Here is a 14,464-nt window from a genome sequence, read left to right on the forward strand (position 1 = left end):
ATGGCTCACACGACCAAGAGACATGTCCGTGTCTTAGGCCATGTCGGCATTCGATGTGGGGCACACGGCCGTGTCCCAGCCTGTGTCCATGCCCATGTAACTCGTTGACTTGGGTCACACGGCCAAGCTACATGGCCTAGCATACTAAATTGTGAAATTAAGGTGCAGGGGTCACACGGCAATGTGTGCTAGGTCGTGTGAAAATACCTGGGCATTCTGTTTCTCAATTTTAAAGATGCAGGGGACACATGACCAGACCACACGCCCATGTGCTAGGCTATGTGTCACACACGGCTAAGACACACTCCCGTGTCTCTGCCTTTGTGGACGAAAATAGGTCATTTTAAGGCCATATTTCTCACCCATTTTTTATTTCAACCTAAACACTTCAAATTTTGTACTCAGAGGACATAACAAGACCTTCAATAAAACCAATTCTTAGCTCTAAAATTGTCATATTATCACATATATCTTAACATTCTAATTTGCCACATCAATTAATTCACACATTTGACTACTTATAACAACCATATTTTACCAACACATTCACCAGCATGCCCATAAATTATCCAGCAATTAATCTCACCCAAACATATATCAAGCAAGATAAGACTACACATACATATATAAGTTGATTAGAAATTTAAACAAAATGTAATTAATGATATTTACACAAACCAACTATACTCAAAACCATTCCAACCCTATACATGCCATATAAACCATAGTATACATTGCAAAAACTACCGGAACAAGTTGGATAGTGTGGCTTGATGTATTAATCCGATCTCCCGACCTCACGTTAATCCATAAGGACATTAAACAACACAAGTACGCTTAATGAAGCTTAGTAAGATCGATGGGTTAAACATAAATCTTACTAAACCTAATATAATAAATTAAATAAGTAAATTATTCATGCAACCTCCTTGTCAATCACAAATTTAATCGATGAACACACTTCTTTCAAATCTATATCAATAAAAAATGGTAAATCTTTCAATTTCAATTACATAAGTCACTTACCAAATCTTACCAAATCGGAGAATGACTTACGGAAAAGAGTACATCGTTTTCAAAAGCCCGAAGGTTGAACGAAAGCACATAAGTGCTAAACAAAAACCTATAATGGTTGAAGGGAAGCTCATAAGAGCTGAACGAAAACCAAAAAGGGTTAAAGAGAAGCTTAAAAGAGCTGAACAGAAACTCGTAATGGTTAAACGAAAGCTCAAAATAGCTAAACGAAAACTTATATGAGTTAAACAGAAGCTCGTGAGAGCTAAATGGAAAGTAAACACGTAAGTTCACAACAAATGCTGAACCTCGGTTTACTTGGGTAATTTGCTGTCACTTTCCTTCAATACTGTCAATTTATCAATTGCTGAATGTACTCATATCCTGCGTTCCATTTAATCCGAATATTCATTTTAATTTTATAACTTTAACAACATTTCATTTTCAACAATAGAATAAATACAAAATATCATTCATCAGATCAATATAAATATTTAAGTTTAACCGTACGAACTTACCTGGATTAATTTGTAAGATTTGCAGAAGTTCAGGGACTATTCTGCTAATTTTACCTTTTCACGAGTATCTATGGGCTCTTAATATGAAGCAAAATAGAAAGCCAGCTTCTTAAGAGATCTTCAATGGTGTTTTTAGGCTAAAATTGTGAGATGATATGTCTAGAAATCATTTTAGCCGTTTGTTTTTATTTTTCTTAATTTCACTAAATGACCATTTTGCCCTTAAATCACATAATTTCATTATTTTTTTTCTACTTATGCCGCCTTAGCCATCCCGTGTGTGTCTATTTTCCCTTTTATTCCTCCCTTATTTACCATTTAGGTCATTTAATCACTATTTCTTTAATTAGTAAGTTTTGCACCTTTTTCAATTTAGTCCTTTTTAATTAATTAACTATCAAAACGTTAAAATTTTCTAACGAAACTTTAATGCTACCTTAATAACACTCCGTAAACATTTATAAAAATATTTATGGCTCAATTTATAGAAACGAGATCTCGATACCCTATTTTCTAAAACTATTGACCTAATAAATTCTTACAAAACACAAATTACTAATTCAAAAATATTTCTAAAACCATGTTTGACTCATAAATACTAAATAATAAAATTTACGAGCTTACTCATCAAATTTGGTGGTCTCAAACAACTATTTTTTATATCACTAAAAATCGAGCTGTTACAACTCTACCCTTTTAGGAAATTTCGTCCTCAAAATTTGTCACTTGGGAATAGGTTCAAATATTGTGATCTCATTGATTATTCTGTTTCCCCGGTAGCCTCCTCCGAACCATGATGATGCCACAACACTTTTACTAAGGGTACTCGTTTATTTCATAATTCTTTAACCTCTCGAGCTAAAATTCTCACTGGTTCTTCCGAATACGTCATATTAGGCTGTAGCTCAATCTCATTATGAGAAATCATGTGTGAAGGATCAGATCTTTACTGTCTCAGCATCGATACGTGGAACACATTATGAATTTTCTCAAGTTCATGAGGCAAAGCTAATCAATAAGCTACAGGGCCGATTCTTTCGACAATTTTATACGGTCCGATAAATCTTGGACTCAGTTTCCCTCTCCTACCAAATTGTAACACCTTCTTCCACGGAGAGACTTTTAAGAATACTCGATCACCAGCCGCGGATTCTATATATCTTCTTTTCAAATCTGCATACGATTTCTGATGATTAGAAGCAGCTTTCAAACTGCCCCGAATAATCTGAACTTTATCCTCAGTCTCTCGGATCAAGTAAACTCCTACTAGTTTGGATTCACTCAATTCGGACTAATACAATGGAGTCTTACATTTCCTCCCATAAAGAGCTTCAAACGGTGCCATTTTTATACTGGATTGATACCTATTATTATATGCAAAATCAGCTAACAGTAAATACCTTTCCCAACTACCTCTGAACTCGAGTATACAACATTTCAACATATCTTCCAGAATCTGAATCACTCGTTCTGATTTCCCATCAGTCTGAGGATGAAATGTTGTACTAAAATAAAGTTTAGTGCCCAGAGCTTCTTGCAGTTTATTCCAAAATCTTGATGTAAATCTCAGATATCGATCTAAAATAATGGATGTTGGAACCTCATGTAACCTCACAACTTCAGATATATATAATTTCGCTAAATTCTCAAGTGAAAAGTCTATTCTAACTGGAATAAAATATGCCAATTTAGTCAATCTATCAACAATCACCCAGATCGAATCTTTCTTTCTCGGAGTTACAGGCAAACCAGATACAAAATCCATTGTGACATGTTCCCACTTTCATTCAGGAATCATGACAGGTTGTAATAAACCCGTTGGTACCTGATGTTCTGCTTTCACTTGCTGACAAATCAAACACTTAGCTACAAATTCACAAATTTCCAGCTTCGTACCTGGCTACCAATACATCCGTTTCAAATCACAATACATCTTCGTACTACCTGGATGAATGGAGTACATGCTACTGTGAGCTTCAGAAAGAATATCATTTTTCAAATTCAAATTATTCTATTCATAAATTCTATTACGATAGCGTAACATACCACTATCATCAATGCTATACTCTGAACTCAGATTGTCCTAACCATTTGTCGTTTTAACACCAATTTCGGATCATCATCTTGCAACTCTCGAATTCGTTGAAGAAACAAAGGTTTCGTTCTCAACTCTGCTAATATAGAACCATCTTTATTAAGAGATAAATAAGTGTTTAACGCTCGGAGTGCAAACAATGACGACTTTCGACTAAGTGTATCTGCAACCACATTAGCTTTTCCCGGATGGTAGTCAATAACCATATCGTAATCTTTCAGTAACTCTAGCCACCGTCTCTATCTCAAATTGAGCTCTTTCTAGGTCATTAAATATTTCAAACTTTTTTTATCTATAAACACATAACATTTCTCACCGTATAAATAATGTCTCCAAATCTTCAAAGCGAATACGATTGCAGCCAACTCAAGATCATGTGTAGGATAATTCTTCTCATGCGACTTTAATTGTCGAGAAGCATAGGTCACTACCTTTCCTGACTGCACCAGTACAAAACCCAAACCATTTAGAGACGCATCACTATATACAACATACGGTATCCCATATTCTGGCTGAGTCAAGACTGGAGCTTCTGTCAACATGTTCTTCAATTGATCAAAACTTTGTTGACACTCATCGAACCAAACAAATTTAACATTTTTCTGTAATAACCAGGTCAACAGCGAAGCATTAATCGAAATTTTTTTGACAAAATGTCGGTAGTAACCTGCTAAACCCAGAAAACTTCGTACTTCTGAAACATTCTTCGGAGTTTTCCAATTTACCACTGCAGAAACTTTGCTCGGATCAACTCGAATCCCATTGGCTGATACAATGTGACCCAAAAATCCAACCTCGTGAAGTCAGAATTCACATTTGCTAAACTTTGCGTACAACTATTTTTCTCTCAAAGTCTGTAGTACAATCCTCAAATGTTGTGCATGCTCAGATTCTGTCTTAGAATAGATTTGTATATCATCAATAAATACAACCACAAAACTATCCAAGTAAGGTTGAAAAATCTAATTCATTAGATCCATGAAAGCAACATGAGCATTCGTCAAATGGAATTACCAAAAACTCATAATGACCGTATCGAGTTCTGAAAGTAGTTTTTGGCATGTCACACTCTTTAACCTTCAACTGATAATACCTAGATCTAAGGTCTATCTTCGAAAACACTGCGACACCTTTCAGTTGATAAAACAGATCGTTGGTATATGGAAAATGATATTTATTTTTAATTGTAACCTTGTTCAACTATCTGTAATCTATACACAGTCTCAAAGAACCGTATTTATTTTTCACAAATAAGACAGGTGCACCCTAAAAAGACATGCTCAGTCTGATAAACCCTCAGTCTAATAAATCTTGCAACTATGCCTTTAATTCCTTTAACTCAGCTGGTGCCATTCGGTATGGTGTTACTGATATCGGAGCAGTTCCAGGAATCTCATCAATTGCAAACTTAACTTCACGATCAGGAGGTAAACCCATTAATTTTTTAGGAAATACATCAGCAAACTCACTAAATCGGTAACTGATCTAGCTTCGATTCTGGACTCGGGGTATCAAGAATATAAGTTAGAAATGCCTTATTACCTTTTTGCATCAATCTCTGAGTAGAAAAAGATGAAATGATTATAACAATATCCTTCGGATTCTCAGACTCAACTGAAATCATCTCTCCTGTCCAACATTTCAAATCAATCTGTTTCTGTCTACAATTTACCACAACATCATGTAAAGATAACCAATTTATTCCCAGAATAACATCGAATTCCTGAAAGGGTAGCAACATCAAATCAGTAGGAAATTTACAGCCTTTCACTTTCAGTGAACAATTACGACACACTAAATTAACTATTACACTTTGACCTAATGGATTAGTAACTTGAATATCATAATCAGTAGATTCAACAGGTAACTTCTTTTCCGCTACTAATGTAGTGCAAATATAAGAATGAGTGGACCCAGGGTCAATCAATACATACACAGTAACATCAAAGAGATAGAATGTACCAACAATCACATCTGGGGTCGTAGCTTCCTCTCTTGCTCCAATGGCATAGGTACGCGCAAGTGCTCTAGCCTCTGAACGAGCAGTAGTATCTTTCATACCTGAACGAGCAATCCTAGTGGCACTATTTTGGCCCGAATGCCTACTTCTCTAAGAAGTAGCCAATTGTTTTTCTTTCTACTCTTCAACTTCTTTTCGTAATTGATGACAGTTTCGGATAAAATGATCAGTAGCTCCATATTTGTAGCAGGCCCCCACTTTACTTCTACACTCACCAGGGTGGTATTTCCCACAGTATTTGTATTTGGGCTTAGGATTATTTTGCACACTACCCACACTAACAGCGGGTCTAGTAGATACCCCGAAATCTTGTTGAATCATTTTATTTTTATATGAACGTTCAGGCTTTGAGATGGCTCGACTGAAATCATCTTTAGACTTTTTCGCAAATAATGCTAAAAATGATTTAGAGGAACTTCTTTTGTAAGATTCTCGATTTTGCCTATCTCATTGCATTTTTTGGTTGTACACCTCTTCTATCTTTTGTGCACGATCTGACAGAACAATAAATTCTCTTATTTTAGTGCCCCTAATCATCATTTGGATTTCATCATTCAGCCCTTCTTCAAACCAAATACACAGTTCTTTTTCGGTTGGCATAATTTCCCGGGCATATTTACTGAGGTATACAAATTCCCTTTCATACTCAGCTCTTGATCTGTTTCCTTGGCGCAACTCAAGGAATTCCCTCTTTTTCTTATCTAGATATATTTTGCCGACATATTTCTTTTTAAATTCACTTTGGAAGAGTTTCCAGGAAATTTTATCGTTTGGCACAACCACCACTATTGTCAGCCAGTTATATGCTTCCTCTTTTAGTAATGAAACAACACATCTCAAATAATTTTCGGGGGAACAAGTCATTTTTTTAAAAACTCTTATTGTATTTTGTAGCCAATATTCAGCTTTGACTGGATCATCTTCTGCCCTACCACGAAATTCTGTAGCTCCACGCTTTCTAAGTTTCTCAATCGGAGTACGTTTACTAGATTCAGTCACTGGAGGAGGTGCAGGTGCAACCGATGGCACTACAGGTGGTATAGTAGGGGAAGGAAGATGTTGAGCCGGATTTCTTCCCTGCATGAACTCACAAACCATTGGTTCATATATCCAAAGAACATGTTTTTAAGTTCTTGCTCTTGAACCTGAGGGATCGGGACATTACTACTCGTCCCATGTTCAGAAGTTGGTGCTCTACTGTTGACCTTATCACGGTCAGTATGTTTAGATCCATCTGACATCTTTACAATCTATAAGAAAATAAAGGTTAGATTGGATCATACACATCACACAATCATTGATTTATATGGCATGTATTTCTAGATATTTTACACACTATGTTCATTCCAAGAATTGACTAAACCAAAGCTCTGATACCACTAAATGTAACACCTCTAACCCTAATCTATTGCCAGAATAGGGTTACGGAGCATTATTAGATTTTTCAGATCAAATACGAATATTTCATATCATTTAACATAAATATTAGAAACTAATCATAATCACTCATATTGTCCTTTATATGAGCCCTCGAGGCCCAAAATTAACATTAGAAATGAATCGGGACTAAACCGGAAGCTTAGAGAATTTGCCACAAAATTTCAATATTTTTCCTAGGTGTAGGGGACACACGCCCGTGTGGCCCCATGTCTTAAGCCATGTGGGCATTCGATGTGGGGCACACGATCGTGTCCCAGCCCTTGTTCATGCCTATGTAACTCTCTGACTTGGGTCACACGACCAAGCCACACGCCCGTATGCTAGGCCGTGTAAAATACCTGGGCATTCTGTTTCTCAATTTTAAGGATGCAGGGGACACACGGCCAGACCACATGCCCATGTGCTAGGCCGTGTGTCACACAAGGTTGAGACACACGCTCGTGTCTTTGTCCATGTGGACGAAAATAGGCCATTTTAAGGCCACATTTCTCACCCATTTTTTATTTCAACCTAAACACTTCAAATTTTATACTCATAGGCCATAACAAGACTTTCAATACAGCCAATTCTTAGCTCTAACATTCTAATTTGCCACATTAATCAATTCACATATTTGATTACTTATAACAACCATATTTCACCAACACATTCACCAACATGCCTATAAATTATCCATCAATTAATCACACCCAAGCATATATCACGCAAGATAATACTACACATACATATATAAGTTGATAAGAAATTTAAACAAAATGTAATTCATGATATTTACACAAACCAACTTTACACAAAACCATTCCAACCTATACATGCCATATAAACCATAGTATACATTGCAAAAACAACCAGAACAAGTTGGATAGTGTGGCTTAATGTATTGATCCAATCTTCCGACCTCACGTTAATCTACAATGACATTAAACAACACAAGTAAGCTTAATGAAGCTTAGTAAGTTTGATGGGTTAAACATAAATCTTACCGAACCTAATATAATAAATCAAATAAGCAAATTATTCATGCAATCTTCCTATCAACCACAACCTTAATCGATGAAAACACTTCTTTCAAATCAATATCAATAAAAAATGGTAAATCTTTCAATTTCAATTACATAAGTCACTTACCAAATCTTACCAAATCGGAGAACGATTTATGGATAAGAGTACATCGTTTTCAGAAGCCCGAAGACTGAATGGAAGCACATAAGCGTTAAATAGAAACCCATAAGGGTTGAACGGAAGCTCATAAGAGCTGAACGAAAACCAAAAAGGGTTAAACAGAAGCTCAAAAGAGCTGAACAGAAACCCATAAGGGTTAAACGGAAGCTCAAAAGAGCTGAACGAAAACTTATATGAGTTAAACAAAAGCTCGTGAGAGCTAAACGGAAAGTAAACATGTAAGTTCGCAGCAAATGCTGAACCTCAGTTTACTTGGGTAATTTGCTGTCACTTTCCTTCAATACCGTCAATTCATCAATTGCTGAATGTACTCATATCCAGCGTTCCATTTCCGAGTATTCAATTTAATTTTATAACTTTAACAATATTTCGTTTTCAACAATAGAATATCATTCATCAAATCAATATAAATATTTAAGTTTAACCGTACGAACTTACCTGGATTAATTTGTAAGATTTACAGAAGTTCAGGGACTATTCTGTTAATTTTCCCTTTTCAAGAGTATCTACGAGCTCTTGATATGAACCAAAATAGAAAACAAGCTTCTTAAGAGCTCTTAAATGGTGTTTTTAAGATGAAATTTAGAGATGAAATGTCTAGAAATCATTTTAGCCATTTGTTTTATTTTTCTTAATTTCACTAAATGACCATTTTGCCTTTAAATCGCATAATTTCATTATTTTTTTCTGCTTATGCCGCCTCAGCCATCCCATGTGTGTCTATTTTCCCTTTTAGTCCTCCCTTATTTACCATTTAGGCTATTTAATTACTATTTCTTTAATTAACAAGTTTTGCACATTTTTCAATTTAGTCCTTTTTAATTAATTAACTATCAAAACGTTAAAATTTTCTAACGAAACTTTAATACTACCTTAATGACACTCCGTAAATATTTATAAAAATATTTATAGCTTGATTTATAGAAACGAGGTCTCGATACCTCATTTTCTAAAACTAATTGACCTAATAAATCCTTACAAAACACAAATTACTAATTCAAAAATCTTTCTAAAACCATGTTTGACTCGTAAATACTAAATAATAAAATTTACGAGCTTACTCGTCGAATTTGGTGGTCTCGAACCACTGTTTTTTGATACCACTGAAAATCGGGATGTTACAGAGCAAGTCACGCAGAATTAATATAAGGAAAGAGTCTAGTACGAACTAAATAGATGAGAACACTCACCAAAGGCCTTTAGGAGGGTAAGCCGGAAGGTTGTGTTGAAGAGGTATGATAGTGAGATGATGAGAACCAAATGGGCATACATAAGAGAAAGGAATAGAGTTCTTAGAAATGGTGAGACATTCAAAAGAACTACCAAAGAGGGCTAATAGAGTGGCTAGAGAGTAATCGTTCAACAATCTATCCTTCAATGGATAGGATCGGGAATAAGATAAAGTCCACTACAACAGCTTAAGAGAAATATCCCAAAAGAGCAGGGAGTTGTTGTATCATTATTATTGAATTGAGCCCCGTTAAGGTGGGGTACGTTTTGTGTAATGAAGAAACTCATTAAATTCGTTTGAACTTACAGGGGTTGGATCTGTGGTTGTAGGAATAGTAGATTAAGGTACTCGAGGAGGGACCTAGCCAGACCTTATTGAATCAAAAAACTTCGTAGTAAAGTGTCATGCACATAGGAATGAGGCACCTTTAGGAACTTCGCCCACGGGACGGTTATGTTGTATTCATTTAGATCATCAGTGTTCGAAGTTTGAATAGTAAACTTTGTATAAGAATTAAAATTTGATGTAAGTTTAATTTTGTAATAGGTAATACGATTTTTTTTTTAACTTAGTGAGATCATAGTATGAATGATAACTTGGTTCAATTGTGACGCCTGCGCCCGGATCTAAAGAACGGGTCGGGTGGGGGTGTTACACTTCCTCTCTAGTTTTGTGGATACTTGGTTCTTTTGTCAATTTTTGCTTGCCATTTTGGACCATCCAATGTTGATTTCCTTATCATATTAAGTGCTCGCAATCACTTCAGATATGTTGTGTTTGAGTTATGACAGAGCCAATTGTCAATGTGCCATAATGTTCTATTGATGCTGATGCTGAGGTTGAAGACTTTGTTGTGTTGATGAAGCTTGTTTTTTGCCTCCTATGATGAATATTCATTGTTTTTTTTCCTATGGAATGAATTAATGAATTTTCTTTTAAAAAATTATAATATTAAAAGTTAATAATACTTTACTTGAATATCATCTTGACCAACGTGATTAACTCTGATTCTAAAACGAATGAAAAGCTACGAAAATAATTTTATAAATAGTATTGATATGAATGGATGCATAAAAGAAAAACTTGTTAAATACATCGTTTAGAATAAAAATTATAAAATAAAGGGTAAATTAAGGCCATGCATCCTTTTTGTGAATCTGAGATGGCAATGCCTCTCAAAGCACTGCTTTTAAGTATATATGAAGGCATTGCATGATATGGCTGTGAACCTCTCGCTATCACTATCAGTCCCCTCTCTCACCCTAAAGCAAATCAAACCAACAATGGCCACTTCTCTCCTTTCGCTCTCCTTATTCCTTATCTCCTTCCCCTTTCTCCCCATCCAAACAGCACTTTCTTCTTCAACAGATTCCTTCGTGTTCGGGGGCTGCACCCAACAAAAGTACGCACCCGACTCGCCCTATGAGTCCAACCTCAACTCCTTGCTTACTTCCCTTGTTAACTCAGCCACTTATTCCTCCTACAACAACTTCACCATCGTGGGTTCAAGTCCCCAAGATGTTGTTTACGGCCTTTACCAGTGTCGTGGCGATCTCTCCATGCCGGACTGCGCCACCTGCGTTGCCCGTGCAGTGACCCAAACCGGTTCCTTATGCCCAACCTCCTGTGGTGGGGCGGTGCAGCTGCAAGGCTGCTTCATTAAGTACGACAACGCTACGTTCCTGGGAATTGAGGATAAGAATGTGGTGCTCAAGAAGTGTGGGCCGTCGGTGGAGTTTGAGAAGGAGTCGGAGATTGTAGGGGGTAGAGATGCGATGATGGCGGGGTTGATGGGCGGCGGAGGGCTGTTCAGAGTCGGTGGGTCGGGTGAAGTCCAGGGTTTGGCCCAATGTGTGGGGGACCTTAGCTTGGCGGAATGTCAGGATTGTTTGTCTTCCGCCATCCAACGGCTGAAAAGCGAATGCGCCGCAGCCGCTTATGGTGACATGTATTTAGGCAAGTGCTATGCTAGGTTCTCCACTGCTAACGATAATGGTCACTATTATCCTAAATCCCATAACGGTAAAACCTCTCAAACACCCCTTTTCTTTTACCAAATTTAAGTAAATTCATTTACCACGTCCTAATTTGAGTATATCAAATGACATGGTAGATTTTAAACTTATATATGTTTATCAATTTCACTCTTATTTATTCTTGAACTAAATTTAACTTTAGATTTTCTAAAAGGTGTTGAATTATTGTCTTTTAATAAAAATATTAACTAAATATTAAATTATTAAATACAACCATCTGCATACGTGAATTATAATTGAGAATTACCATGCTAATATCAGTAAAAGTTAATGTTTTAGTCTGATTTCCGCTAAAATATTAATTTAACTCTTTTAAAAAAAAGTTATCATTATACCTAATCTTTTAGTTGAATGAGGTCTGAAGTTTTGTGAAAATCTCTTCTAGTTCAGTTTAATTTCCAATTACGTAATTATGTTACTATTTTCGTTCAGCTTAATTAGTTTCCGATTGCATTATTGTGCTATTATAAATATTTTATTTATTGAATAAAATAATAGATCTATAAAATAGTTTAGCCCTTTTTTCTTAAAAAGAAAAAGAAGCATGTCAATGAGAGTGATCCATTTGCATTGATATATTATTTGTAGAAAAATCTGGCAACGACGGTGAGAAGACGTTTGCAATTATCATTGGATTACTGGCTGGGATCGCTTTGCTCATCATTTTTCTTGCTTTCCTAAGAAAAGTGGTGGACCGAAATGGTAAATTACATAACCTTTTTTTTATCCTTGACACAAAAATATTAATAAAATTAAACTTTCACGTCTATTAACTTAAATAATTTTAATTAAATTAGATTTGGTTACTCAATATCTATGATAAACTATATATATATATTTGACAAAAAGAAAAGAAAGTAAAATTTCTATAATCTTTTATTTGATTCAGTATATACTGACATGATTCTTTGAAATTCAATTAATTATTATTCCTTTTAATACAGGTAAATAATATTCCAACTTTTCCAGAATCCAGATCATTAAGGGTAGAATTGATTATCTTCTATTCAATTTTTTTTTTTTGTTCCAACTTTTATCTAAAGCAAAGACAAGATGGAAAGACGTGCCAATTTAAAGTTATAAAGGAAAAAAGGGAACCAAGAAGAAAACAGTGTAAGGCTAAGATTCCACACTCTCACAAAGTTGGCTTTTCTTGTCTTGTCTTAATGTGAAGAGAAAACAGTTTCTTATTGTTATTGCAAAGCTGTGATTTTATTTGTGCATGTTATTATTCATTGTTTCCTTACACTTTTGTGCTAAGTTTCCTCCCTTTTCTCCTTTTATTGTTTCGTTATAATAATATCCTAACATCCATGTATAATTGTTATCTTATAAGATTATCATTGTTTTTATCCTAATATCTTCCCACTTAATTACTACTCTCAAACTTTTTTAAAGTTAACAATATTACTTTAAAACAAATTTATTTCTTTTTCAAAGTTTGGTGCCCTAAAAGCAAAAGAGAACCCTATTTATAATATACGATTCACATTAAATAAAGCTTTTATTTTTTAGTCCAATTTTAACTAATTAAATAATCAACTAGTAATTATTACTTCATTTAACTTACAACAATTATGACCCACTTAGAAAAGAAAAGTTTGAGTTCCACAATAATTTTTCAAATTATCCTTTTACGATTGTTTTAAATTTCAAGTCAACGTTTTGCTTGGCATTATTTTTTTTCTAATTAAAATACACTAATAACTTCCTACTTATTTTAAAAAATATATATTAAAGTATAAAATTTTCAAAAATGATAAAAGATTATGAGTGTCAATGGCTTCAACATACTTTAAATATTTACTCTAAAGTTAGTGAAATAAGCTTTAATTAAGGTTGCTTTAAGAAAACATCGCATTACATCAAACACAAATCTGACATCCTCTAATGAGCTTCTTTAGCCAACACATTATATTGAGGATTTTAGAAAATATAATCAAATTCTCATCGAAAGCAACTTCATTTCCACACCCACTCAAACAAGTTATATTACATGCTCAGGCTAATTTGATTTTCGAGTCAATTTCACATTCCATTCAATGTCTCATTTTAAGTCCAAATTTTGATAAAGTCAAGTTACAAATTTTCAATTCCGATTTCGCCTTTTAACTTCGATTTTGATTTTTATTTTGTGCTCTTTTTTTTTTTTTAACATTTTGTTTCAATTTTATTTTATGAGCGTGAAACACAAATTTGAGACCTAAGACTTTTTAAATCTGAGCCACACAAACTTGAGTAAAACTTGAGCCTACCAAACAATAGGCCCCATATGGCTTATCTCTTTAACTATGCCATCACCAGCTCTCTCCCATCACAACCACCTTACACTTTTGCTAGTAACTCTATGCCTCTAGTTAGACAGATTGGATTAAGAATTAATTCAAAGAAAGTCATTAGACTAGTCAACTTGAGAACTGGTATGGACGGGTTGAACAAGATAGAAAACTAATTGAACAGGACAGTTGAACCTATGGCCTAACCAACTCAGCCACCGATCTAGTTCTGAAAACCCTAGTTCCCAATTACCACTGCTACCACCTTCCCCATAAAGTTAACTATCATTCACCTTCAACTAAGGAGGCTCTCGACACCACTATCAGAGCCCTCAACACTATCAGATCACCATCTTTATTCTCAATTCATCATCTAATGTCTCACACCCTCGATCGATAGCCCTTCAACATCCCTTCACCATCACCATCCAGCCTTCACAACCTCTTGATAACAACATCTCTTAGCTCACATCTCAAGCCCAATAACCAATAAGCAACAACAATCGAAAGAAAAAGAGAGAGAGAGAGAGAGAAACAAATAAAAAAGACTTATAGTCAAAATCTGCAAGAAAAAAAAGAAAGAAAAAGAGAACCAACAACAATATTTAAGGGCAAATCTAGAAACTTCTTTCACGGGTTAGAATTGAATTAT

The 14,464-nt window shown here is 35.0% G+C and overlaps 1 protein-coding gene across 1 annotated transcript; it reads left to right on the forward strand.

Annotated features, from left to right (window-relative positions):
• Window positions 1–10,652: 10,652 nt before the first annotated feature.
• Window positions 10,653–12,764, forward strand: LOC105791218 (plasmodesmata-located protein 7). The gene is made up of 3 exons (XM_012619189.2): window positions 10,653–11,522; window positions 12,125–12,238; window positions 12,481–12,764. The coding sequence occupies exons 1-3, from the start codon at window positions 10,700–10,702 to the stop codon at window positions 12,486–12,488; spliced, it is 945 nt and encodes a 314-aa protein (XP_012474643.1). The 5' UTR covers window positions 10,653–10,699; the 3' UTR covers window positions 12,489–12,764.
• The last annotated feature ends 1,700 nt before the right edge of the window (window positions 12,765–14,464 follow it).

This window comes from Gossypium raimondii, chromosome 7 (genome assembly GCF_025698545.1).
Source record: "Gossypium raimondii isolate GPD5lz chromosome 7, ASM2569854v1, whole genome shotgun sequence".
NCBI classification, from domain to species: domain Eukaryota; kingdom Viridiplantae; phylum Streptophyta; class Magnoliopsida; order Malvales; family Malvaceae; genus Gossypium; species Gossypium raimondii.